Below are 26,121 nucleotides of genomic sequence, written 5' to 3'. Positions count from 1 at the left end.
CCCATTAAACTTTATTCTTCTAAAGGTTTCTGTAATATTCAAAACTCTCTTCTATCTTTCCAGCAGCTGCTGATGTTTCTCCAGTCCAGAGAACGACCTTGGATCCAGAACCAGAAGGTCGAGGAAGGATCGGCCTCCATGTTTCTCTCGGACTGACAACAGCAGCTGCTGCTGATGTTTCTCCAGTCCAGAGAACGACCTTGGATCCAGAACCAGAAGGTCGAGGAAGGATCGGCCTCCATGTTTCTCTCGGACTGACAACAGCAGCTGCTGCTGATGTTTCTCCAGTCCAGAGAACGACCTTGGATCCAGAACCAGAAGGTCGAGGAAGGATCGGCCTCCATGTTTCTCTGTTACTGACAGCAGCAGCAGCAGCAGCTCTGATGGTCAAACTTTTCCTGACTCTCAGTTCAAAGGGTTGATATGGATGATGATCCTGTGGGCAGGAAGGAGCTCCAGTAGCAGTCTGTGTTGGACTGAATATGAAGAAGCCTCTGACTGAAGACTGTTGCTGTTTGACCAAATCATGGCTGCATGACAAGCAAACAAGTCAAATATCAGACAGCAGAGAAAATAGTTCACTGAAACACTGGATGACATCATCAGGCTCTGCTAATCCACCTCATCAGCTTTTGCTTCTCCTCTGTAGAGAGAGAGTAGAGGGAAGGAGAGAGAGAACACTAACTAGAAAACTAGGAACATTAATCTAACTGCTAATGAGCTACTAAACACAAGTAATGAATGAACATAAAGTAGAAAATGACTGAATTAAACCAGAATCCAGGCTGATCTGATCAGAACCAGAACTAAGAATCCAGAAAACCCAAAACATCTCAGGAAGCTGCTGATAAAAAGCAACAAATATTTAATTTAAATTTCTGTTTCTGTTGGATTATCTTTGAGCAGAACTATACAAGTAAAGGTCGTTTACAATTTCCCCGTTCTAAAAACAAAACATTGTTATGGTTACGCAACACTACAAAAGTCCAAAAGTAAAAAATGTAAGAAGAAAGATCCCTGCAACGACAAACCCAGAGGGAAACCAGAACCAGAACCAATCAGAGCTGACGTAGCTGAGCTGCTCCAACATGGCTGTCATGGAAAAAATTACTTTAGCAAGAGTCTGGATGAGAAGAAATAAGGAATTTATTAAAACCTTGCAAGGTGAGAACAGAAATACAGAGTCGTAGGAATCTGTCAAGTCTGCTCTGACCAACAGTGGATCTGGTTTCCTTTTATAGGTTCTGGTCAGAGAAGAGAGACTTGATTGGACTATAGGTGTGAATCCCTGATTGTGATGTACCAGAGATTCTGTGGAGACCAACACAGATAGTCTGGCCATTTGTCTGTTGTTAAGGAAAGGAGATGGTTCTCTGATGCTAAAGGATAAATTCTACGTTGGGGAGAAACTTTTAGATCGTCTCCAGGATCAAGGAGCTCCTGCTGTTCTTTGGTACAGCAGAGGCCCATCTGAGAGCAGCTTGACCAAAATCATGATAAGATCATGCAGACAACCTAAAGCAGAAGAGAGGTGAGGAGAACCTTATAACATTTTCTATTACGATGGCGCCTCCATGTTTTCTCTGTTTATTGAGATCAAACTTCTGGACTTTGGTCTCATTGGTCCAGAGGATTTTGTTCCAGGAGTCGTTTGGTTCAGTTCTGATGACTTTGTCCAGTTCAGTCCAGATTAATGGACGTTTTTATACAAGTTTATAATTTAAGTAAAAACCAGCTGGTGAAACGTTTATAATAAATGTTATTTTTTTAAACAACTGAATTTTATAAATGTTTTATATGTAAAATATTTTAATTTAGTGAATGAATGAATCTCAGTGAAAAAATGAACAGAGTCTTTCCATCTGTTGCTTTGAATCAACTTTAAAAAGTTTTGTTGAAGCAAATTTATTGAAGTCATTTTTCTCAGAGCTTTGATTCAGAAAGTATTAAAATTCAGTCATTTCAAATGAATCAACATGAATCTCAATGAAAAGCTGCCAGTGAGTCGTTTTCTCAGCTTTCAGCTCCAAAAGGTTCTGTGGATCAGAACCATCCAGTTATTAAAGCTGAACAGCTGAGAGGTTTTGTTACTGTGATCAGTTTATCTGCTTTGTTTTCTGTTTCTGCTGTTAAAATGTAAATAAATCAGTTTTATAGAAAGATGCTGTCAGGACTCTAATTCCATGTTAATAGAATAAATTTCATTATTTTATCATATTTATTTTATCTGCAGCGTCTCATTAAACCGTCAGATGATCAACATTTAGCTCCAGATCAACTGGTTCAGAGCAGCTGGTTAAACTGGAGCTTTGATCAGGAATCATCATATTTTTATTTTATTTATGACTTATGCAATATCCAAACTTTATTAGAATTGGGGGTTATACTATTAACACAAAATGGTCCAATAAATATATTTTCTTTATAAAGCTCATGCAGCTTCATGAAGTGTTTGGTAAATGATGAGGATGAACGCAGTTAGACTCAGGGTAAAGAGCAGAAATGAGTTTAATGAAGTCCCAAAAGGTAGACAGGAGAGGATGAGAAGCTATGCTAAGTATGCTAACAGTGACGCGACAAAGACGAGGCTCTACAGCAGGGAGCAGGAGACACAGATGAGGTTAAATACAGGATGGATTAATGAGTTGAAACCAATCAGGGTTTCTGACACACAACACAGAGACTAAAGAAACCAATAAATACAAACAAAAACCCACATCCTTATAAAAGTTACTGATCAGTCTGCAGAGCCACTAGTCCTTTAATCCTGGAAATGTTCTTCAGGTGATAGAAGGCCGACTTTGTAACTGTCTTTATGTGGCTCTGGAGGTTCAGGTCAGAGTCCATCACTACTCCCAGGTTTCGGGCTGATCGCTGGCTTTTAGTTGTAATAACTGAAGTTGTGCATTGACTCTAGATCTAGAACTCTAGATCTAGAACTCTAGATCTATGACTCTAGATTGTTCCTCTTTAGGTCCAAAAATAATAACTTCAGTTTTGTTTCTGTTCAACTGGAGAAAGTTTTGGCACATCCACACATTTATCTGTTCTAAGCATCTGTTCAGTGATTGGAAGGGGTCAAAGGTCACCTGGTGACATCGTAATGTAGAGCTGTGTGTCATCTGCATAGTTATGGTAGCTAATATTATTTCCTGCTATAACCTGAGCTAGTGGGAGCATATAAATATTGAATAAAAGGGGTCCTAGGATTGAACCTTGGGGTACCCCACATGTGACCTTTGACCTCTTTGATGAGAAGTTTCCAATTGAAACAAAGAAATCCCTGTTCTTTATGTAGGATTTAAACCAGTTAAGCACTGGACCAGAGAGTCCGACCCAACTCTCCAGTCGATTCAGTAACATGTCATGGTCAACAGTGTCAAAAGCTGCACTGAGGTCCAACAGAACCAGCACTGTGGTTCTGCCACAGTCCGTATTTATATGGATGTCATTGAACACTTTTACGAGGGCGGTCTCTGTGCTGTGGTAACCATGGAAACCAGACTGGAAGGAGTCAAAGCGGTTGGTTATCATTAGGAAGCTAGTTAATTGTTTAAACAGCTTTTTCAATAATTTGCTGATGAATGGGAGGTCAAAGGTCGGCCTGTAATTCTGCATTAGTGATTTGTCCAGATTGTTCTTTTTTATCAGTGGTTTGATTACTGCTGTTTTCAAAGCCTGGGGGAAAACGCCTGATGAGAGCGATGAGTTTACTATCTGGATCAGATCAGCAGCAATAACAGGCAGGACTTTCTTAAAGAAATGTTCTAGAGTTATAGATCTAGGACATCCAGACAGCAGGAACTGGAGCTTAGTTGACTTATAATTTCCTGTAGGGTTTTATAATTAAGTAGTTGAAATTGGGTCATTTTTCCTGTATTTGTTTTGTTTGGGCTCAGCATTGGTACTGGCTTTATAGTGGATGTACAGATTAATCCTCTGATTTTTTGAATTTTCTCTGAAAAGAACTTAGAAAACTGGTTGCAGGCGGCAATACATTGGAATTCAGGCGGTAACGTCACAGGAGGGTTTGTGATTCTGTCAACTGTTGCAAATAAAGCTCGAGCATTGTTAATGTTTTTGTTTATGACATCTGCAAAGAAAGCCTCTCTTGCATGTTTTAGTGTTAAATGATAGTTACGTAGGTTTTCTTTATAGATGTCACAATGAACGTGGAGTTGAGTTTTACGCCGTTTTCGTTCTGCCCTACGGCAGAGTTGTCTTGCAGATCTAACTGTTTGTGCATTTCTCCATGGAGATTTCTTCCTACCAAACACAACCTTCATTTTAATTGGGGCAATGGAATCAATAATATCTGAGACTTTAGACTGAAAATCATTTACCAACTTATCTACATCATCACATCTTAAGGGTGAGGAAGAAGAGTAGATTTGATTAAAAGTTTCTACTGTGTTTTCAGTGAGAGAACGTTTTGTGATGGTTGCTGTTTGTCCAAGTGGGTTAAAAGATAAAGAACTTTCAAAGATAACAGGAAGTGATGCGACAGGGCGACATCAGTTACAGAGACATTGGAAATATTCACACCCTTACTGATAACCAGGTCCAGTGTGTGTCCTTGAGTGTGTGTTGCTTGTTTGACATGTTGTGTTAGACCAAAAGTCTCTAAAATATTAGCGAGCTTTTTTGCCCCTCTGTCTTGGGGGTTGTCAACATGAATGTTGAAATCACCAACAATTATTAAACAATCATAATCAATACATATGAGAGATAGAAGTTCATTCAAGTCAGTAAAGAAATTTTCCACAAATGTTGGAGTTTTGTATAGAGTTACAGTCAAAGTTCGTTTGTGGCCTTTAACCTCAATTCCAAGATACTCAAAAGAGGTGAAATGACCCAAAGAGATTTTACTACAGTTTATGGTATTCTTAAATATTGAAGCCACGCCTCCTCCTTTTTTGTGTTTCCTATTCTCACTGAAGAAATTGTAGTTAGGAGGCGCAGATTCAATTAGTACGATCGATTCATTATTATCATTCAACCATGTTTCTGTCAGAAACATAACATCGATATTATGCTCAGTGATGAAATCATTAATTAATAGAGCTTTAGAACAGAGAGATCTGGTATTTAAAAGAGTTTAAGTGACTTGGAGGCCAAGAGTTCTTCAGTCTGAGGTTTGAAATAAAACAGCTGTATTATATGTTTCTGTTTCTTGTAAATTTTCTTGTAGTGATCCGGACAGGTAATGTCCTGTTCTGCAGTGCCGAGGGGCCAGACACATTCTGGAGTAAGAAGGGCGTAAAGATAAAGTCTGGACCCCGGCCTCAGACCTCAGAAACGCAGAGTGATGGATCCTCTGGGAAGTTAGAGTCAGGTGGCTTAAATGAAGTGAGGAATGAACCCAGTTTTTATACCATAAGTGGTTGAGGAGATTTCAGGTCAGGATGATGAATTCAGACACTCCTGGTTTGAAAAAGTAAATAATTAATATAAGTTAATTATTACATAATCATATGTATGTAATAATTAACATAATCACAGACACATGACAAATCTGTGCACTGAGTAAAGAAGCAGGAAACTGCTGGGTTAGGTTGCATTAAGAAGCAGAAAGCAGGAAACGGAAACCAGACACTCAGACGAACTCTGAGTGTCTGGTCTCAGCTTCGTGGTCTCAGCTTCCTGAGTTAGGAAACTTCTGGGTGTGGACTTGTAGTTAAGTCCACAGTTCTGACATCCAGGTTCCTCCTTTTTGCCGTAGCATTTGTGTTGTATCTCGTAACCATTCCTTCACCAGTCTTTGCATGTAACCTCTCTGATTAGGGTTACTTGAGTAGTAGCATTCCAACAGATCCACATTTCCGTCTTGTTCCAGTAGCCCATTTGTCATCAAGGTGCTCTGGTTCCCCAACACCTGATGCAGACCTTGTTTGGCCGGGCGACGACTGAGCATCTTAGGCAGTAGGTAGGCAGTAGCTTGAAGGGTCTTGCCTAAGGACCCAGACTGGATTTGAACCCCCGCCCTCTCGGGTGATATACTGATGCCTTATCTATTGAGCTATCCAGTCAGCTATATAACTGACTGGATAGCTATATAAATATATATATGTGAGAGAGTATACAGTATAATGTTGACAAAATAAGAAATTTTTAGAGTAATTCCACATGCACCTCTTGATCTGAATTTGTTTGCCATCAGAACAAACTGACTTGCTCCAGAGATCTCTTTCTTGTCCTTCTGGCTGGACTCTGATCAATAGTCGCTGCTTTCAATATGTTCAAAAAAGCATGACTTGGGCAAGAGTCGAGGTGATTTCCAATAACATTGTGCTCTTAATTTCTTTTGTTCTTTGCTGAAGAAATCCAGCTACTTCTAACTTTTGTGTCTGTAGAGAAACTGTCTGTCCATGGGGGCAAACCTTGCATCAGTTCAGGAATTGAACGAGTACAATCAGATTCAGATTATAATAACTGCAGCAGGTCACGGGGCCAAACAAGCATGGATTGGAGGCACTAATGCACAGGAGGTATTGTTGCCAGTACATTTTATTTGTTGTGTATTTTGTGAAACATTGAATAAAATGTGTCATCTGCTGTATGTTGTCTTCCAGGAGAGCATTTGGTTGTGTAGCGATGGAAGCCGTTTCGACTACACACACTGGTGTTCTGGACAGAATAATAAAGATGGAGGCAACCAGCGCTGTTTACAGATAAACTATTCAGGTATAAGAAAATATCAACCCACTCTGTTTTATCGGTTGGTAAGATGACTCATGGGTAAAACTAATTTACTGTGCATGTGAACTTTTTAGTTGACCTGCATAAACATTTACTGAATTTACAGCTGGAGCTTATATTATTTTTCTTGTGGCAAAAGGGTTTTTATGATGTGATGTGTGATTTCTTTTCTTGTTCCTAGGTGCAAAGTGCTGGGATGACCTGGGGTCTAATCACAATCTGCCTTCTGTCTGCGCCAAGAAACCCTGAAAACTGTGAGGTTCCCAAAGAGGCCAGATTTAAAACAGAACCAGTGGAGGGTCAGTGCTTTTTATTTCTGTTTTCCTGCCTTTTTAACCTTCAGAAAACCCAGAGATATTTCTGCTTCTTTACTTCCTATAATTTCTCTCTTTAATGCAACCTAAGGAATGAAGTGACAAGCAAACAGCAGCTGGATTGTCTCTCTGTAATAAGATCAGACTGAATGAGTCATAAGAAAGAATCATCTATGCAAAACTTTCTTCTATTCTTTGGCAAAGGAAAAATAAAACTTTTACAGTTTATTCTGTCTTTGTGTTTTGTTTTGTTTTCTGAAACATTTTCTGTTTCTTGAGAATCAGAATTTGTATCAATAGTTGGCTTATGTAATTATTAAAAATTACAACATTATTAATGAGATTATTAATAATGTTCAACTTTCTTTAGTTGAATCAGGAATTATTAAGTCAAACTTGTCAATATCTCGTGAACAAATGAATAACCTGATCAGGTTTTCTGGGTCAATAGAACCCCAGCATGTTGTACTATTTTACCTTTGTATGGAAGCCCAGAAAGCCCAAATGAAAAAGATAAAATCATCTTATAACATGGGTATCAAACTCATTTTCATTTAGGGCAATATCAAAATCATGAATGTCCTCAAAGTACTGAATGAATTGATAAAAGCATCAGTTTGTCTACAGACACGATGCATATTATTATCAACTTTTGCAGATGTGCCCAATGCTGGATGGCAGAAAGACGATTCTTTGACCTGCCATCCATAGCTGCGCTGCTGCAGTATAAAGACTCTGTTAAAAAACTTTAACAGGGAAATGTGGGTATTATTAAATTAGTGCAGTGCGCCACAGCAAAGGGAAAATGACGCAGACCAACAGTTGAAGAACAACTCAAAAAGACTCATATTCTTTTTCTTGTTCATCTATTGGCTATGCTAGATACAGACCCATTGTCATAGCAACTGACCGACAATAGCTTCATTAGTGTGTCAGAAATCAACACCAGAAAACGTGCAAACTATTCCCATACATGGAGTATTACATTTTCAGGCTTGATGTTTTATTTACGATTATTAATAAGTGGCTATCTGAACACAGCAGTGGTTGATTAGCCAATTTAAACACCTGCACTACTGATGAACTGTCAGAGTTGCCTTTGTTTTTAACAGAACCGGATACACCAAATTCCTCAGGACATCTACATGTTAAGGTTGTCAAAGTCAAGCTAGCATAACTAGCCTACTTCCCGCTCCCTTTTCTCTAACTTAAAACTTTTTCCTGACCTGTGAAATGTGATACTCTTTGACCTTTTTATCTAGTTGTTGTACTGAGTCCCTTTTTCTTTATATGTCAGACGTACATGGGACTTTCAACATCAATGTGTGTTTGGATCCGGGACTTTCCCACCAACCATTCTCAGGTGGTGATAATGGTTCTCCACCCTGGTTCTCAGTGCAGGCACACCACAGGGCTGTGTGCTCAGTCTGGTTCTGTTTACACTGTTCACCCATGACTGTGCAGCCATCCACTTCTCTGACAGGGATCCAAAGTTTGCAGATGATACAGCTGCAGTGGGTCTGATTCGGCCCGGTCTCTAGAGGCTGTCCAGTCTCTCTTATGCAGGTTCAGATGTGGGAGCACACTTTGCTGATTGGCTGTGGAGCAGCAACCACATTGGACCAGCAGATGATGACCGTACCAATCAATATTGGCCCACCTATAAAAGACTCTGCAACCATTCCTCCAGTGGGGCAGCTTTTATGGAGCTGACCACTTTGCTTGCTTGTTAGCCTTTTTGAAAACTGTTTTGGGCAGATTTGAAGTCTTTTGTTCTGCTGACCCACTTTGTTCTGCTAGAAGATTGTGCTTGAGGGGTTTGGTACTTCTTTAGTATTTATTTTTTTCTTTTGAGTTGTTTTGAGTTTAAATGAACATGTTTGGTTATTTTTGGTCATTTAATTAAGTCACACTTGACCTGCTTTAGCTTTGTTGGTTCTATATTTGAGTGTTATTTGGGTTAAGGTATACAGGTTGTTTGTAAAACCTTCTTTTTGTAATAAACCATTTTAAATTCTACCTTTTCTTTCTCTGGACACATTTATGTTACCTAGGAAGGACCTGATAACAATGATGAGACCCTGTAGAGAGAGGAGATCCAGCACCTGTCCCAGAGGTGTTCACTGAACCATCCAGTACTGCAGAAGGTACTCTGCAGTATTAGGACGTCCTGAGTCATGTTCGTTTATTGCTTTATTCCTGAACTAGTGACAAACCTGATTGGCTGCTCCTTGTGTAAAGGTTTAAGGATAAAATGTTTCTCTTATTGTTCACAGAAAACGTTTTTGTGGCAGCCGCATATTTCCACTCCAGGGAAGATATCTGCAAATATTGACACAAACTTTGATGCAAAGTTAATTTTTATACATGCCGACTTGTGCGTAAAATATGGCGCCACACATTTTTTGCGTGCATGCATGATTTCTACATGAGGCCCCTGGACCTTAAAACAAGAACTGTTGTTAGAACCAGAAATAATTTGCTTTAAATTATCTAACAAAGATTCTTGTTATTTGTTGATGAATGTATTTTATTCAGTTATTCAAACTTTTCAGTTGGTTTAAATCCTTTTATGATTTAATTATTTAATCATCTTAGAGATATAAGATGTTTTTTCTAAAAAAAAGAAAAAAGAAACATCTTATTTCTAAAAACTATCACTATGTCCTGACAGCATAACATGAGACACTCTGTGAAAACATCCAGCTCCACTGCTCTATGGTCCTACTACGATCTGCAGAAATACACTGCTCTGTCAGAAACAACCAATCAGAGACATGAGGAAGGTTATAGCGCTACCAATCACTTTCTGTATATGCTGCACAAACCCTCCTACTTCCTCTCTGCTTTGTTACAGCTGGTTCACCACAGGGATGCTTGATATGAAAGCTCAGCTAGTTAGCATGATTATCGATGATGGTGGATAAACTGTTTCTGTAACAATAAGGATCGCACCAACCCACTACAGATCGGTGCTGCCTGTGGTGCTACTGTCACGACTTCCCACAGACAGACACCTGATGGATTCCAGTTTCACCAGTGGACTATAGGAACTGCATCCCCAGCATTCATAGCTTAATGTGGTTTAAGTGTCTGAATAACTTTATTCCTATCAAGCCATAAAACATGCAGAAGACAAATGCTCTTGACTTTAATTAACAATTAATCAAAGTTTATGTTTGGCCTTATTTTTCCACCCATTTGGTGGAAAAATGGCACCACTAAAATTTTACATATTCCACCAAAAATGGGTAAAAATCTTTGGGGACAAAATACCTTTGGATGTAGTTTTACTCTATCATGCTATTTACTTTTATTTGAGTAAAATGTCTTGCTACTCCACCCTTTGAGTAACTTCACTAAATGAAAAATATGACTCTGTTAGTGGCAGAATCGCGCTTCTGCATCGGAGGCTGAGGCGCGATTCTGCCTCTGTTAAAGGGCTTTAACAGAGTTAGACTCTAACAGAGACTCTGTTAGAGTTTCTGTTGGAGGCGGACGCGCGTCTGCCTCCAACAGAAGCGTGTCTGCGTGTTAAAAGAAGACACGCAGACATTAGTAATTTGCAGAATTCACTCACTCATATTTAACTTATCTGACGACGTTCCTGAGTTTATTTACTAGGTTGTTATTCTAACTCCTGGTCCTTAAAGTTTCTGTCCTGTTATGTAGCAGATTGTCTCAATAAATGACCGAAAATTAAATAAAACAGGTTTATGCTGCTCACATGATCGGATGTGGACGCACCGTCTGATAAACACTGATGTCGACTGGCAAAAACAGGGAACTAAATTTCCGGGTGTAAGTGCGTTTCTGAGGAAGAGGCGGAAAGAGGCGGAAAGGGTCAGTGACGTCAGAGACGTCAGTGAAGTAACCGCCTGTATAAGTTTTTGACGGCGCTGTTCTGAGACAGTGTGAGCGGAGCAGCAGCAGACCTCAGTGCAGGCGGTGCATTCACAGCCGATCAGGTGAGCATCATAATGTTTACAGTTAATATGTTGTAAAATAAAAGTATAGATCTTCAGCAGTGCAGAAAAACGAATAGAAACTAAGTACAGAAAAAAAAACGTGTCTGAGGAAAGACCAGATATTTTAGTTGTTCCAGATGTTCTGCTGCCTCCTCTCCTCTTCCTCTCTCAGGATGAAGATGTCTCATTAGTTTAGTATAGTAAAATGATTCATATTAAATTTAATCCTAGAGATTAGTCTTTAGGATTAAATCTTTTTGTCTCTTTGTGTTTCGACCAACTGGATATTTGCTGAGAATCACACAAACACAAATGCAGCACAGCAGATTTCCTTATAGAGGAATGATTCTCTTCACAGCTTCAGCTTTATTTTCTTTGTGGTTCGTTTGCAATGTTGTTATTTAAAATACACATTATTGTCACATTTTATTTGAAAAGTGTGAAAAATATGTGAAAAACAGAAAAAACGCAACAAACTATTCCCAGATTTCACTCTCTGGTGTTTTCTCCTCATGAATTATAACAGAATAATTTCACTCCTTTTACAACATTGTTTTTCTTTTCCTAACCAGAAGTCCAGTTATTTTAAGGAACAACTGGACTCTTGGACTTGATGATGTTCCTGATGTTCTGCTGCCTCTCCTCCTCTTCCTCTCTCAGGATGAAGATGATCTCCAGGATCCTGCTGCTCCTCATCCTCAGCTCATGTCTCTGTGGTCAGTCTCCATCTTGTCTTTGTGACAGAAAGCTCTCTAGATGGAGCTGAAAGACTCCCATGTTCCAGTTCTCAGTGTGTCTGCTCCTCTCTTTCCCTCTCTGTCTCCTCAGCAGCAACATTTGTAGTGAATGTGACACAGAGCAGCTATCAGGCAGAGGAGAACCACAGCATCACTCTGGAGTGGACCTTCACCACCAGACCCGACTCCTCTCTGTCCTCCATGTTTATCCTCTGTGAACTTCTAGATCCCCCTAGAGAATTGGTTCTGTGTCACATCCATGAAGGAGTTGAGTTTCCAGATTCTCAGGATGAACAGTTTTCAGGACGAGTCCAGATTGACAAAGACGTCCTCAGAGAAGGACGAATCAGACTCCATGTGTCCAGACTGAGGACTGAAGACTCTGGTCTGTATCTGTGTGACGTGAAAACTGAAGATGGATTCAACTCTGGAAGATGTCGACTCAGCGTTACTAGTGAGTTCATGTTGCAACATCTGAACTTTATAAAGTCTAAATGCTGAAAAAGTGAAATTGAACTGAAAAAATGCAGCAAAGTTTTTCTGATATATAAAAAAAAAACTTTTGTGTTTTTCTGTGAAATTATTTCTTCCTGTTTCTCTTGGTTTTTATTTATTTAGATTATTTTTTCCTCTGATTTAGTTTGAGGAAACTCAGAATGAGGTAAAAGTCCTAACTGGTTTCATCCAGAGAGTCGGAGAAAAATGAAAAGTTTTCATGTTTCTTTGTGATCAGAACCGACCCGGTTTATAAAGGTTAAAACAGAACCAAATGTTTCTGTGTTGTTTATATGGTTTCATGTTTAATTGTTTCCCATTAAACTTTATTCTTCTAAAGGTTTCTGTAATATTCAAACCTCTCTTCTATCTTTCCAGCAGCTGCTGATGTTTCTCCAACCCAGAGAACGACCTTGGATCCAGAACCAGAAGGTCGAGGAAGGATCGGCCTCCATGTTTCTCTGTTACTGACAGCAGCAGCAGCAGCAGCTCTGATGGTCAAACTTTTCCTGACTCTCAGTTCAAAGGGTTGATATGGATGATGATCCTGTGGGCAGGAAGGAGCTCCAGTAGCAGTCTGTGTTGGACTGAATATGAAGAAGCCTCTGACTGAAGACTGTTGCTGTTTGACCAATTCATGGCTGCATGACAAGCAAACAAGTCAAATATCAGACAGCAGAGAAAATAGTTCACTGAAACACTGGATGACATCATCAGGCTCTGCTAATCCACCTCATCAGCTTTTGCTTCTCCTCTGTAGAGAGAGAGTAGAGGGAAGGAGAGAGAGAACACTAACTAGAAAACTAGGAACATTAATCTAACTGCTAATGAGCTACTAAACACAAGTAATGAATAAACATAAAGTAGAAAATGACTGAACTAAATTAAACCAGAATCCAGGCTGATCTGATCAGAACCAGAACTAAGAATCCAGAAAACCCAAAACATCTCAGGAAGCTGCTGATAAAAAGCAACAAATATTTAATTTAAATTTCTGTTTCTGTTGGATTATCTTTGAGCAGAACTATACAAGTAAAGGTCGTTTACAGTTTCCCCGTTCTAAAAACAAAACATTGTTATGGTTACGCAACACTACAAAAGTCCAAAAGTAAAAAATGTAAGAAGAAAGATCCCTGCAACGACAAACCCAGAGGGAAACCAAAACAAGAACCAATCAGAGCCGACGTAGCTGAGCTGCTCCAACATGGCTGTCATGGAAGAAATTACTTTAGCAAGAGTCTGGAAGAGAAGAAATAAGGAATTTATTAAAACCTTGCAAGGTGAGAACAGAAATACAGAGTCGTAGGAATCTGTCAAGTCTGCTCTGACCAACAGTGGATCTGGTTTCCTTTTATAGGTTCTGGTCAGAGAAGAGAGACTTGATTGGACTATAGGTGTGAATCCCTGATTGTGATGTACCAGAGATTCTGTGGAGACCAACACAGATAGTCTGGCCATTTGTCTGTTGTTAAGGAAAGGAGATGGTTCTCTGATGCTAAAGGATAAATTCTACGTTGGGAAGAAACTTTTAGATCGTCTCCAGGATCAAGGAGCTCCTGCTGTTCTTTGGTACAGCAGAGGCCCATCTGAGAGCAGCTTGACCAAAATCATGATAAGATCATGCAGACAACCTAAAGCAGAAGAGAGGTGAGGAGAACCTTATAACATTTTCTATTACGATGGCGCCTCCATGTTTTCTCTGTTTATTGAGATCAAACTTCTGGACTTTGGTCTCATCGGTCCAGAGGATTTTGTTCCAGGAGTCGTTTGGTTCAGTTCTGATGACTTTGTCCAGTTCAGTCCAGATTAATGGACGTTTTTACACAAGTTTATAATTTAAGTAAAAACCAGCTGGTGAAACGTTTATAATAAATGTTATTTTTATAAACAACTGAATGATTTTTATAAATGTTTTTATATGTAAAATATTTTAATTTAGTGAATGAATGAATCGTAGTAAAAAAATGAACAGAGTCTTTCCATCTGTTGTTTTGAATCAACTTTAAAAAGTTTGTTGAAGCAAATTTATTGAAGTCATTTTTCTCAGAGCTTTGATTCAGAAAGTATTAAAATTCAGTCATTTCAAATGAATCAACATGAATCTCAATGAAAAGCTGCCAGTGAGTCGTTTTCTCAGCTTTCAGCTCCAAAAGGTTCTGTGGATCAGAACCATCCAGTTATTAAAGCTGAACAGCTGAGAGGTTTTGTTACTGTGATCAGTTTATCTGCTTTGTTTTCTGTTTCTGCTGTTAAAATGTAAATAAATCAGTTTTATAGAAAGATGCTGTCAGGACTCTAATTCCATGTTAATAGAATAAATTTCATTATTTTATCATATTTATTTTATCTGCAGCGTCTCATTAAACCGTCAGATGATCAACATTTAGCTCCAGATCAACTGGTTCAGAGCAGCTGGTTAAACTGGAGCTTTGATCAGGAACCAGAACATCTGGACCCAGATGTTGTGAATAACAGAGTTTTAATCTATTAATAATAATAATAATAATAATAATAATCACCAAAATCAGTCAAATCTATAAAGATCCAACCAGGAAGTAAATGATGTTACCTCAGCAGAGATCAGCTGCAATGTGTGGTTTTGTCCACATGGTGGCGCTCTAAGCTCTGACTAAAAGCTGCTCAGCAGTGAAAGTTAGTATTTCTCCTCCTTTCTGTCTTTATTCAGTTCTGATGTGAAAACACAGATTTAGAAATGTTTCTTTAATGAAATGTGTTTATTTCTAACAGCTTTAAGACGTGATTATTGAATATTGATCTGATCAGTTGATCAGCAGCTTCATCCTGATGCTTCACTCTGTGATCTTCACTTCAGTTTAAATGAAACAAAATCAGGAAACAACATGAAATAATTTAGTAACATTTGTTGATTTAATTTATTTTTATGCATTAATTGAACATCTTTCATCAGATTCTATGTTTCTACTTCCTGTTTATTTATTTAACTATAAAGATAAAGATTTAACTGAGAAAAGTTTGAAAAACACTGAAAACAAAAAAACAAGAAAAGCTGAATATTTTATTAGCTCAGTAACAAAATATCAACATACATAAATTAAATTATTGAAGTTTAAATGTTTTTGTGATCAGTAATTCAACAATCCAATTAGGACTGAAGACACAAACTAGACCTGAGTTTTAACAGAAATAATTTCTAAATATACCTGAATAAAACAAAGTTTATACTGTTTGGAAGGAATAATGTACAATTTAATGTAAAACTCATAACTAAAGATAAACATAAAAGAGTGAATGAAATAAAATTTCTCTGAATCTCATTTAATCAGATTAAATCTGATCATATTTACTGCAGTTCTTGGAAGAATAACTTTATATTTTAGATCTGAAATTCCTGCATATTCTATATTCATCAATGTCTTTACTTTAACTATTCTACTTTGCATAGATCTGGGAATAAAAGATATAAAAATTCTCTGCAGTTGATAATCACACCTTAGAAAAAAGCAATAAGGATATTTAATACAGTAAGATTAAAAACACACTTTATACAAAATCATGTACATTAAAATTTCCATTGGATAATGTACACACATAATCTACAACACAAAAATATTCAAGAATAATTTGCAGAAAGAGAAGGAGGGCGTGATTTAAAGGTAAATATGAATAAAAATAAGAACATCATCGAAACACATGTGAACATTAACATGTGAAGTGACTTTCTGAAACACAACGGCTAAAGAATGGAAACAATATACAAGCATAAATATATTTATATAACAGTATAATGAAAGTTACATAAATATATAACTAGTTTTAAATAGTTATTGAGGAAATAAATAAAATAAAATGGAATATATTATTCTTAGATCATATATACATGTTTTATATTGAAGAATAATAACAGTTTAAATTTCTACTCACTCAGTTTTGAACAAAGTCAGGAGATAAAATTATTGATTCTTAAGCTGCAAAACTGTTTTTTTGTGCATACATGTTTAATAAATGTGTTCCTGCTTCTTTAGATTGATTTGTTCAAAATACAAAATTTCACTTTCACTGCATCAAGATATCGACTGTAACAGCTGAAGAAACCAATCTTGGGTCAACTGGAGCAGTGATCCCAACCCTGGTCCTCAGAGCCCAAAGTCCTGCAGGCTTTAGGACTTTCCCTGTAGCCACATAAATGATTCAATTATTAAAAGTCCTCAGCAGAACCTGATGGCCTGCAGAGGAGCTGATGCAATCATTGCAATCAAGTTGTTAGAGCAAAGTCACATTCAAGTCATGGAGGATGTTGAGCTCTGAGGATCAAGGTTGGGGATCTGAACTAGAACCGTCCTTAACACTCACTGAGTTCGGTGATCTGTTCATCTTCTGCTTTGTTAAATAGCGACGAAGAAACCAACCAATAATCAGAACGGCTACAAAAATCAGTCCAACATGTTTGTTTCTGCTTCCATCTGCTTTTCTTTCCTCCTCGTTTTCTGTAAAACAGAATCAGAGCTGAAGGTCAGAATCCATTTCTCTTCATCTGCTGCTCTCAGACCAGCTGCTTTCTGCAGCAGCTTTAGAAAACAAACATCTGGTCTGACAGGTTCACTGCAGAACCAGAACCACATCTGGCCTTAAAGGGACATTCCCCCTTAGATTAGCCACAGCCCCCACAGAGACTCTAAAGACATTTTCACCTTTAAGAAGATTCACTGATCTGAACATTAAAACACTTTATGCAGCTTCCTTCTTTCACTGGAATATAGAAACCATGAAAACTCACCTGGAGGAGGCGCTACATCCAGGAAGACGATCCCGATGGGGTCAGAGGTCAAAGTGCGTCTCTTCCTGCCAGTTGCTTCTCTCTGGAAAACTCGACACTCGTATTTTCCCGAGTCGCTGGTCGTCACGTTGCTCAGAAGCAAAGACACGTCTCCGTCCTTCATCCGTCTGTCCTGCAGCTCCACCCGCTTCCTAAAAGATGGATGCTGGTTCTCTGGGTCAGGCTGCTCATCTCTGAACAGGAGGACATCTTCTGGTTCCAGGTCCGGTCGGGTCCACTTCACAACCACAAGAGGTTTGATGTTGGGGAGTCGGCATGGCAGAGAGACGCTCTGTCCAGGAACAGCTGAGATGTTTTTATGAACTACAGGACAGAGAAAACAGAGCAGAAAGGTCAGAGGTCAAAGTGAAGCGGTCCACTTCCACAGCAGCAGCAGAGACCAAGGAGAGACACTGGACTCTGACCTGGACTGGAACAACAGATCTGGACCTTAAAACAAGAACTGTTGTTAGAATCAGAAATAATCTGCTTCAAATTATCTAACAAGGATTTTTGTTATTTGTTGATGAATGTATTTTATTCAGTTATTCAAACTTTTCTCCTGATTTAATCCTTTTATGATTTAATATATTTTAATCATCATAATGAATGAACACAAACACAAGGCTGACATTTAGAGTTAAACTGTTTCTGCTTGAGTTTCTACTTCCTGTCAACAGAGTTGAGGAAACTGTCATTAGTTTCCTCAAACTGAGGTTTGAGACTGACAGTCTTCAGGTGGAGATATTTTCCATTCTTGCTTGATGCTCAACTTCAGTTGATAACTGTCTGAGGTTTCCATTATTGCATTTTGCTCTTCATAATGTGCCAAACATGTGCAGGTCTGGACTGCAGACAGGCCAGTCTGGTACCTGGATTCTTTTATGATGAAGCCGTGTTGTTGTAACGGGAAAATGCAGCTTAGCATTGTCTGTCTGGACTAAGCAGAGATGTCACTAAAATAAGACAGTCCTTTTCCTCCTCTGGAGAACAAATCAAGTCAGAAGTTTGTTGTCTCAGTCAGAGAGACAGACTGACTTCAGACCAACAGACAGTTACCTGAGCCCGTCAGCCAATGAGGCGCTGCAGAGTGAGGTAGTCTGTGGAGATGATCCTGTAATTAGCAGATACTAAAATGCAAATGAGCCTTTCTTCTGTACAGATGAAGTAAAGCAACTATATGGTAATATTTGTTACAGAGTGATGTCTGTTTTTAATAGTGTTGTATAGTAACGAAGTAAAAACACTTCACTACTTTACTTAAGTATATTTCGGAGTACTTCATACTTTCCTCGAGTATGAACATTTTGGATGACTTTCACTTTTACTTCACTATATTTCCGAACTTAATTGCATACTTTTACTCCGATACATTTTCAATGTGTGGTTTAGTTACTCGTTACAAAAAAGCGAGAGAGAGAAACGCAAGTGTTTTGACCCCACCTACTGATTGACTGCAACAAAGTCGGTAGCCTACTTGCCTGGGCTTATTCATCACCACCAATAGGATACACCTGTTTCGCTTCTCCCATTAAACACAAAGCAAGTTGTCAGGTCTAAATACCTATTAAGGACACATTAAACAAACACAGGAAAGACAAGAGAGTTAGATTCTTTGTTTCTCGCGAGGAGAACGGACAGAGATGTGCTTTCAGTTACAAATCTCCAACCGCTCTGAAACACATTTGTCCGCTCCTCTCTTTTTATTACTTTCAGAGTCCCTATCACAGAGAGCACTGCAACTCTAAGGGGTGGGGTCAAAGCATTTTAGTTGCAGTGCTAAATGACAATCACTAACTAAACACATGTTATCTACACTCTAGATCCTTCTTGCTCCATGCACGGCGTCGAATAGGACACGTTGTATAGCTTCAAAGCAACGGCTTTGTAGCACAAAGAAGAACAGAGCAGAGTTTATTGCAGGACTGTAAAACTCTGCTGGGAGCAACTAACACCTCCATCTCCCAGGGAGTCCTTAGGAAGGAATCAGAGTTATTTAACACACAGAAACATTACTTATACTAAGAGTAAAAGAGAAAAAGCAGATAAGTAAACATTATCTAAATGTAACTACAAAGCTACATGATACAACGAATATTTGATAATACTAGTAATACAATTTACCCAACACAAGTCTAGCAATCAGCAGCAGCCACATGGAGGAGGAGACGGAGACCACAACGACTGCTGGTGGCTCCAGGGGAACCACCAGCTGGTGATGAGAGCCCATGGCCTTATTTAAACACAATATACTCTTTCGTGGGTGTTAAAGATTCGTCGTACCGCATGCAGTTTATGTTATTCCTGCCCAAAGATGTGGAAAATCTATCTTACAAAAACTCCCCGTCCAACTTGAAGAAACACATCGAGGTAATTTCTTATGAAATGGTTATAATCCTCCTGTTTCAGTAACTATAGCTTGGTCACTAGACACTATTGTGAAATCTTATAACGTTACCTGTATAAATGAACTTTGTTTGGCATTGTTTCAGTTCCACACGTGGTGTATTTAGCTGAGGCCTAATGTTGACCTTAGCAGGCTACCTAGACTCCTCTGTTCAAGGGGGGACAGAAGCCATAGCGATAGCAATTTAGACTAAATCTAACGAATAATAATCAGTTGTAAAGCAGGTCAAGTTAACCTTGTGCTATAGGTAAAGCACCTAATTTTCTTAACTAAATGATGCCTGCAGGTATATCTATTAGCAGGTTTAATTTTGCCTGCACTTGGTTGGGTACATTATTTTAAGTGTATTTGACAAGTTTACCAAAATATAAAAAATGTCATTCAAACTACATTTGCCTTGTTTTACTTTTTACTTATACTTTTCATTACATTACTTGAGTACATCCATTTTTACAGTAATTTCCATACTTAAGTACAAGAAGTTTCAGATACTTTAAGACTTTTACTCAAGTAACATTTCAGTCAGTGACTTGGACTTTTACCAAAGTCATATTTTGGAGAGGTACTTATACTTTTACTTGACTCTGAGATTTCAGTACTTTGTACAACACTGGTTCTTAGCAATAACAATATAGCTGAAGCAAATGACAATAGAGACTAACCTGTATTTGTTAATGCAGATCCCAATGTAAGAAGGCAAAGAAACATGAAAAACAAGAAAGCATCCAGATCACGACCTGATGAAGCCAACAGAACCACATCATCTGCAAAAAGCAGAGATGAGATCCTAAGGCCACCAAATCGGATCCCCTCAACACCTTGGCTGCGCCTAGAAATTCTGTCCATGAAAGTGATGAACAGAATCGGTGACAAAGGGCAGCCCTGGCGGAGTCCAACTCTCACCGGAAACAAGCCCGACTTACTGCCGGCAATGTGGACCAGACTCTGACACCGGTCATACAGGGACCTGACAGCAAAGTTCCCGGTACCCCATACTCCCGGAGGACCCCCCACAGGGCTCCCCGAGGGACACGGTCGAACACCTTCTCCAGGTCCACAAAACACATATAGACCAGTTGGGCAAACTCCCAGAACCCTCCAGGACCCTGCTGAGGGTGTAGAGCTGGTCCAGTGTTCCACGACCAGGACAAAAACTACACTGCTCTTCCTGAATCCGAGGTTTGACTATCCAACGGCTCCTCCTCTCCAGGACCCCTGAATAGACCTGGCCAGGGAGGCTTATGAGGGTGACTCCACTCCAGACCACCACCCCAGTCTGCCAATCCAGGGGAACTGCCCCTGATGTCCATTCGATATTGCAGAGTCGCGTCAGCCAACAAGTGGTTGAGGAGATTCCAGGTCAGGATGATGAATTCAGACACTTTGGTTTGATTTTCCCAGGTCCTGTAAAGGTCTTTCTTCAGCTCCATCTCCTTGGTTACCATTTCCTCTGCGATCTATGAAACACAAAACAAAATGTTTTCAATAAAATCATCTTCTTCTGATTGTTTGATATCCCAAAGTAACATTATTATTAAGATGGCTTGGATAAAAACTGAATTCTGTCATTTTTAGTTTTTCAAAAGAAAATTATCATCAATCAGCAAAAAATAAAGTAAAGCAGTAAAGTTTTTACTTTTTCTAAAATTATTTGTCATTCATTTGTTTCCAGATGCTTGTTGACAAAAATGAGACAATCCAGAAACTGAAGCATATTAAAATAAAAATGTAAACATAGTCATATTAAATTGAATATGTAATGTATATTCAGATGAGGCTTGTCAGATTAAAAGAACCTTTTGAATAAAACTTTCATTAAGGTAGAAGAGATGTCTTTCATTAAGCTCTAGTTTCTTTTTTTAATTGGTCTGATGTAATCATAATATTAAACATGTTTTAATTGGCTATAAGCTTCTCTGTTGAAGAAAACACAACAAAGAAGAGAAAATCTGAGTTATGTGTTTGCAATTTTTAATAGTTTTATTTATAGCATTTTATGAATGAATGTTGTTGGATTTTGTTTTCTTGATTCTTGGCTGTTTTTCTTTAGTGTTGTCCAGATCCGGGGCCACAGGTTGGTCACCTCTGGTCTAAACCTGCATATCACTGTTCAGGTCAGTGGGAAAGCTGGTGAGCCAAGAGTAAACCAGTCAGGTCACCAGTTCACTGCTGCTACATCAAATTATCTAGTCAGTCAGATTCAGTCACCAACAAGGAAGTTCAGTTTCCTGGTTTGATGCTCAGCTGTGATGTTCAGTGACTGCAGTCCTGCTTAGTTTATCAATGAGCAGGAAAATAAAAAAGTAAAGAATTAATATAAGTTAATTATTATAAATTGTTCCATTTCCATACCTCCATCATTTCTCACTTGTTCATTTTGAGACTTGTTCCACCATGGAAAAACTGTACACAACAGAAAGTAAACAACAGTGAATATTTAGCTTAACAATATAAATGAGTGACAATATTTAATTCTCCTTAACAGCTTTTGTCTGGTAAAAATGTTTCATCAACCTGGGCAGGCAGAAAGGCTACAATAAACAACAAAGACCTAAAAGAGAAAAAAGTTACTCATAATAATTTGGTTTCTTGTTTTTCTTTCTTTTCAGACAAACACCAACAGATATTGATAAATATGTGAAAACTGCATAACTTTTCTTATACATGTTTATCCAGACAGCTCCATGTTTCTGAGTTTTACTTCTCTTCAGTTTCAGATCAGATTTTGCAAACTATTAAAAACTATAAATTTCTATCAATTGGAAATATGCATGTATGGAGAGAATCATTAATTCACCGAAATTCTGCAAGACTTACAAAGACAATGACTGACTTACTTTGTTTACCTCTGTGGCGACATACAACATAGTATGTGATGAAGATGAGGATGATGAGTGCTCCAACAACAACAACACCATCTTTAACTCCAGGATCAGGTCCTGTGACAAAAAAGAAAAACAGGTTTTTAAAATTCCGCTTTTGAATATTTTGAATTCAATTTTGCATATTTTTGTTTTATTAATGAGATCAAAGTTGTGAACCAACAGTCACCTCATCATTCAGGGGTCAAGATTTACTGCACCACACACACACACACACACACACACACCCACAAACACACACACACACACACACACACACACACACACACAGATGAAACCAGAACCTTTTTATTTTTACTGTCTGACTCTAAATTGTATGAAACCTTTTTTTTAGTTTAGTTAGAAGGAACAAAAGCTAAACTTTTGTTTGTTAAATGCCACTTTATTACTTTTCTTACATTTAGAAGCTTTCATATCAATGTGCATAGATGATGTCATAACTGTGTATAATCTTAAAGATTAATTCCATCCATCCATCCATCCATCCATCCATCTTCTTCCGCTTATCCGAGGTCGGGTCGCGGGGGTAGCAGCTTCAGAAGGGAGGCTCAGACTTCCCTCTCCCCAGCCACTTCTTCTAGCTCCTCCGGGGGAATCCCGAGGCGTTCCCAGGCCAGCCGAGAGACATAGTCCCTCCAGCGTGTCCTGGGTCTTCCCCGGGGCCTCCTCCCGGTGGGACGTGCCCGGAACACCTCACCAGGGAGGCGTCCAGGAGGCATCCTGACCAGATGCCCGAGCCACCTCAACTGGCTCCTCTCGATGTGAAGGAGCAGCGGCTCTACTCTGAGTCCCTCCAGGATGACTGAGCTTCTCACCCTATCTCTAAGGGAGAGCCCAGCCACCCTACGGAGAAAACCCATTTCGGCCGCTTGTATCCGCGATCTCGTTCTTTCGGTCATGACCCAAAGCTCATGACCATAGATGAGGGTGGGAACGTAGATCGACCGGTAAATCGAGAGCTTCGCTTTTTGGCTCAGCTCTCTCTTCACCACGACGGACCGGTACAGCGCCCGCTTGACAGCAGACGCTGCGCCAATCCGCCTGTCGATCTCCCGCTCCCTTCTTCCCCCATTCGTGAACAAGATCCCGAGATACTTAAACTCCTCCACTTGGGGCAGGACACCCCCCCTGACCCGGAGAAGGCACTCTACCCTTTTCCGGCTCAAGACCATGGCCTCGGATTTGGAGGCACTGATCCCCATCCCGGCCGCTTCACACTCGGCTGCGAACCGCTCCAGCGAGAGCTGCAGATCACGATCTGATGAAGCCAAAAGGACCACATCGTCTGTGAAAAGCAGAGATGAGATCCTAAGGCCACCAAATCGGATCCCCTCAACACCTTGGCTACGCCTAGAAATTCTGTCCATGAAAGTGATGAACAGAATCGGTGACAAAGGGCAGCCCTGGCGGAGTCCAACTCTCACCGGAAACGAGCCCGACTTACTGCCGGCAATGCGGACCAGACTCTGACACCGGTCATACAGGGACCTGACAGCCCGTATCAAAGGGCCCGGTACCCCATACTCCCGGAGAACCCCCCACAGGGCTCCCCGAGGGACACGGTCGAACGCCTTCTCCAAGTCCACAAAACACATGTAGACTGGTTGGGCGAACTCCCATGCACCCTCCAGGACCCTGCCGAGGGTGTAGAGCTGGTCCAGTGTTCCACGACCAGGACGACAACCACACTGCTCTTCCTGAATCCGAGGTTCGACTATCCGGCGGACCCTCCTCTCCAGGACCCCTGAATAGACCTTGCCAGGGAGGCTTAAGAGTGTGACCCCTCTATAATTGGAGCACACCCTCCGGTCCCCCTTTTTGAACAGGGGGACCACCACCCCAGTCTGCCAATCCAGGGGAACTGCCCCCGATGTCCATGCGACATTGCAGAGTCGCGTCAACCAACACAACCCTACAACATCCAGAGCCTTAAGGAACTCCGGGCGGATCTCATCCACCCCCGGGGCCTTGCCACCGAGGAGCTTTTTAACCACCTCGGCGACCTCGCCCCCAGAGATTGGAGAGCCCAACCCAGAGTCCCCAGGCTCCGCTTCCTCAGTGGAAGGCATGTTGGTGGGATTGAGGAGGTCTTCGAAGTACTCTGCCCACCGGCCCACAACGTCCCGAGTAGAGGTCAGCAGCACACCATCCCCACTATAAACAGTGTTGATGCTGCACCGCTTCCCCCCCCCTGAGACGCCGGATGGTGGACCAGAATCGCCTCGAAGCCGTACGGAAGTCTTTCTCCGTGGCCTCTCCAAACTCCTCCCACGCCCGAGTTTTTGCCTCAGCAACCGCCCGAGCCGCATGCCGCTTCGCCCGCCGGTACCCATCAGCTGCTTCCGGAGTCCCACAGGCCAAAAAGGCCCGATAGGACTCCTTCTTCAGCCTGACGGCATCCCTCACCGAAGGTGTCCACCAGCGGGTTCGAGGGTTGCCGCCGCGACAGGCACCGACAACCTTGCGGCCACAGCTCCGATCGGCCGCCTCGACAATGGAGGCACGGAACACGGTCCACTCAGACTCCATGTCCCCCACCTCCCCCGGGACGTGTTCGAAGTTTTGCCGGAGATGGGAGTTAAAGCTCCGTCTCACAGGGGATTCCGCCAGACGTTCCCAGCAGACCCTCACAACACGTTTGGGCCTGCCAGGTCTGACCGGCTTTCGCCCCCACCACCGGAGCCAACTCACCACCAGGTAGTGGTCAGTGGACAGCTCCGCACCTCTCTTCACCCGAGTGTCCAAGACATACGGCCGCAGATCCGATGAAACGATGACAAAGTCGATCATCGAACTGCGGCCTAGGGTGTCCTGGTGCCAAGTGCACATATGGACACCCTTATGCTTGAACATGGTGTTCGTTATGGACAATCCGTGGCGAGCACAGAAGTCCAGCAACAGAACACCGCTCGAGTTCAGGTCGGGCGGGCTGTTCCTCCCAACCACGCCCCTCCAGGTCTCACTGTCATTGCCCACGTGAGCGATGAAGTCCCCCAGCAGAACAAGGGAGTCCCCAGGAGGAGCACTCTCCAGTACCCCCTCTAAGGACTCCAAAAAGGGTGGGTAATCTGAACTGTCGTTCGGCCCGTAAGCACAAACGACAGTCAGAACCCGTCCCCCCACCCGTAGGCGGAGGGATGCTACCCTCTCGTTCACCGGGGTAAACCCCAACGTACAGGCGCCGAGATGGGGAGCAACAAGTATGCCCACTCCTGCCCGACGCCTCTCACCTTGGGCAACTCCAGAGTGGAAGTATGTCCAGCCCCTCTCAAGGAGACTGGTTCCAGAACCAGAGCCGTGCGTCGAGGTGAGACCGACTATTTCTAGCCGGAACCTCTCGACCTCACGCACTAGCTCCGGCTCCTTCCCCACCAGAGAGGTGACATTCCACGTCCCAAGAGCCAGTTTCTGCAACCGAGGATCGGACCGCCAGGGTCCCCTCCCTCTGCTGCCACCCATCCCACACTGCACCCGACCCCTTTGGCCCCTCCCACGGGTGGTGGGCCCATGGGAGGGGGGGCCCATGTTTCCTCTTCGGGCTGAGCCCGGTCGGGCTCCATGGGTAAAAGCCCGGCCACCAGACGCTCGCCATCGTGCCCCCCCTCCAGGCCTGGCTCCAGAGTGGGGCCCCGGTGACCCGCGTCCGGGCGAGGGAACACCAAGTCCAAAGTTTTCCTTCATCATTGGGGTCTTCACTTATTGTCTGATTAATTCACATCCTCTTATTTCAAAGTAGGTCCAGTTGTGGATGTAAGACAAAAGTTGAAGAAACATTTTCCTCAAAGGCAGGAAGATTAAATCAGGATGGAGGAAAAACTGGATTT

At 41.1% G+C, this 26,121-nt stretch overlaps 4 protein-coding genes across 41 annotated transcripts in view; 3 read left to right on the top strand and 1 right to left on the bottom strand.

Moving 5' to 3' along the window:
• The window catches only part of LOC116733131 (butyrophilin-like protein 8), a 766,651-nt gene extending 752,155 nt beyond the window's left edge, over positions 1–14,496 (top strand). For 20 of the 31 annotated variants that reach the window (XM_032583881.1, XM_032583887.1, XM_032583874.1 and 17 more), the window contains one exon: positions 64–2,163. In XM_032583881.1, coding sequence (XP_032439772.1) covers positions 64–422 — 359 coding nt within the window. In that variant the 3' untranslated portion in view covers positions 423–2,163. Of the gene's footprint in view, positions 1–63; positions 2,164–5,759; positions 5,927–5,947; positions 6,489–6,572; positions 6,685–6,880; positions 6,999–11,448; positions 11,698–11,809; positions 12,173–12,591 lie in introns of those variants that run through there. The other 11 variants (XM_032583870.1, XM_032583868.1, XR_004341946.1 and 8 more) reach the window with 10 other exon arrangements.
• Positions 1–26,121, top strand: part of LOC116733095 (oocyte zinc finger protein XlCOF6-like) — a 778,765-nt gene that overhangs the window by 374,337 nt on the left and 378,307 nt on the right. The gene's annotated exons all lie outside the window — the stretch shown is intronic.
• The window catches only part of LOC116733104 (gastrula zinc finger protein XlCGF8.2DB-like), a 570,370-nt gene that overhangs the window by 365,104 nt on the left and 179,145 nt on the right, over positions 1–26,121 (top strand). The gene's annotated exons all lie outside the window — the stretch shown is intronic.
• LOC116733103 (immunoglobulin superfamily member 3-like) overlaps positions 1–26,121 on the bottom strand; it is a 919,724-nt gene that overhangs the window by 741,184 nt on the left and 152,419 nt on the right. For all 8 annotated transcript variants that reach the window (XR_004341939.1, XM_032583812.1, XM_032583811.1 and 5 more), the window contains one exon: positions 16,970–17,332. Coding sequence is in view for 7 of the 8 variants with exons in the window: in XM_032583812.1 (XP_032439703.1) it covers positions 16,970–17,332 (363 nt within the window). In the remaining variant the exon portion in view is untranslated. The remainder of the gene's footprint in view (positions 1–16,969; positions 17,333–26,121) is intronic.

Source organism: Xiphophorus hellerii, chromosome 14, assembly GCF_003331165.1.
Source record: "Xiphophorus hellerii strain 12219 chromosome 14, Xiphophorus_hellerii-4.1, whole genome shotgun sequence".
NCBI classification, from domain to species: domain Eukaryota; kingdom Metazoa; phylum Chordata; class Actinopteri; order Cyprinodontiformes; family Poeciliidae; genus Xiphophorus; species Xiphophorus hellerii.
The sequence above is the reverse complement of the archived record's forward strand: the minus strand, read 5'-3'. Positions and strand labels throughout refer to the sequence as shown.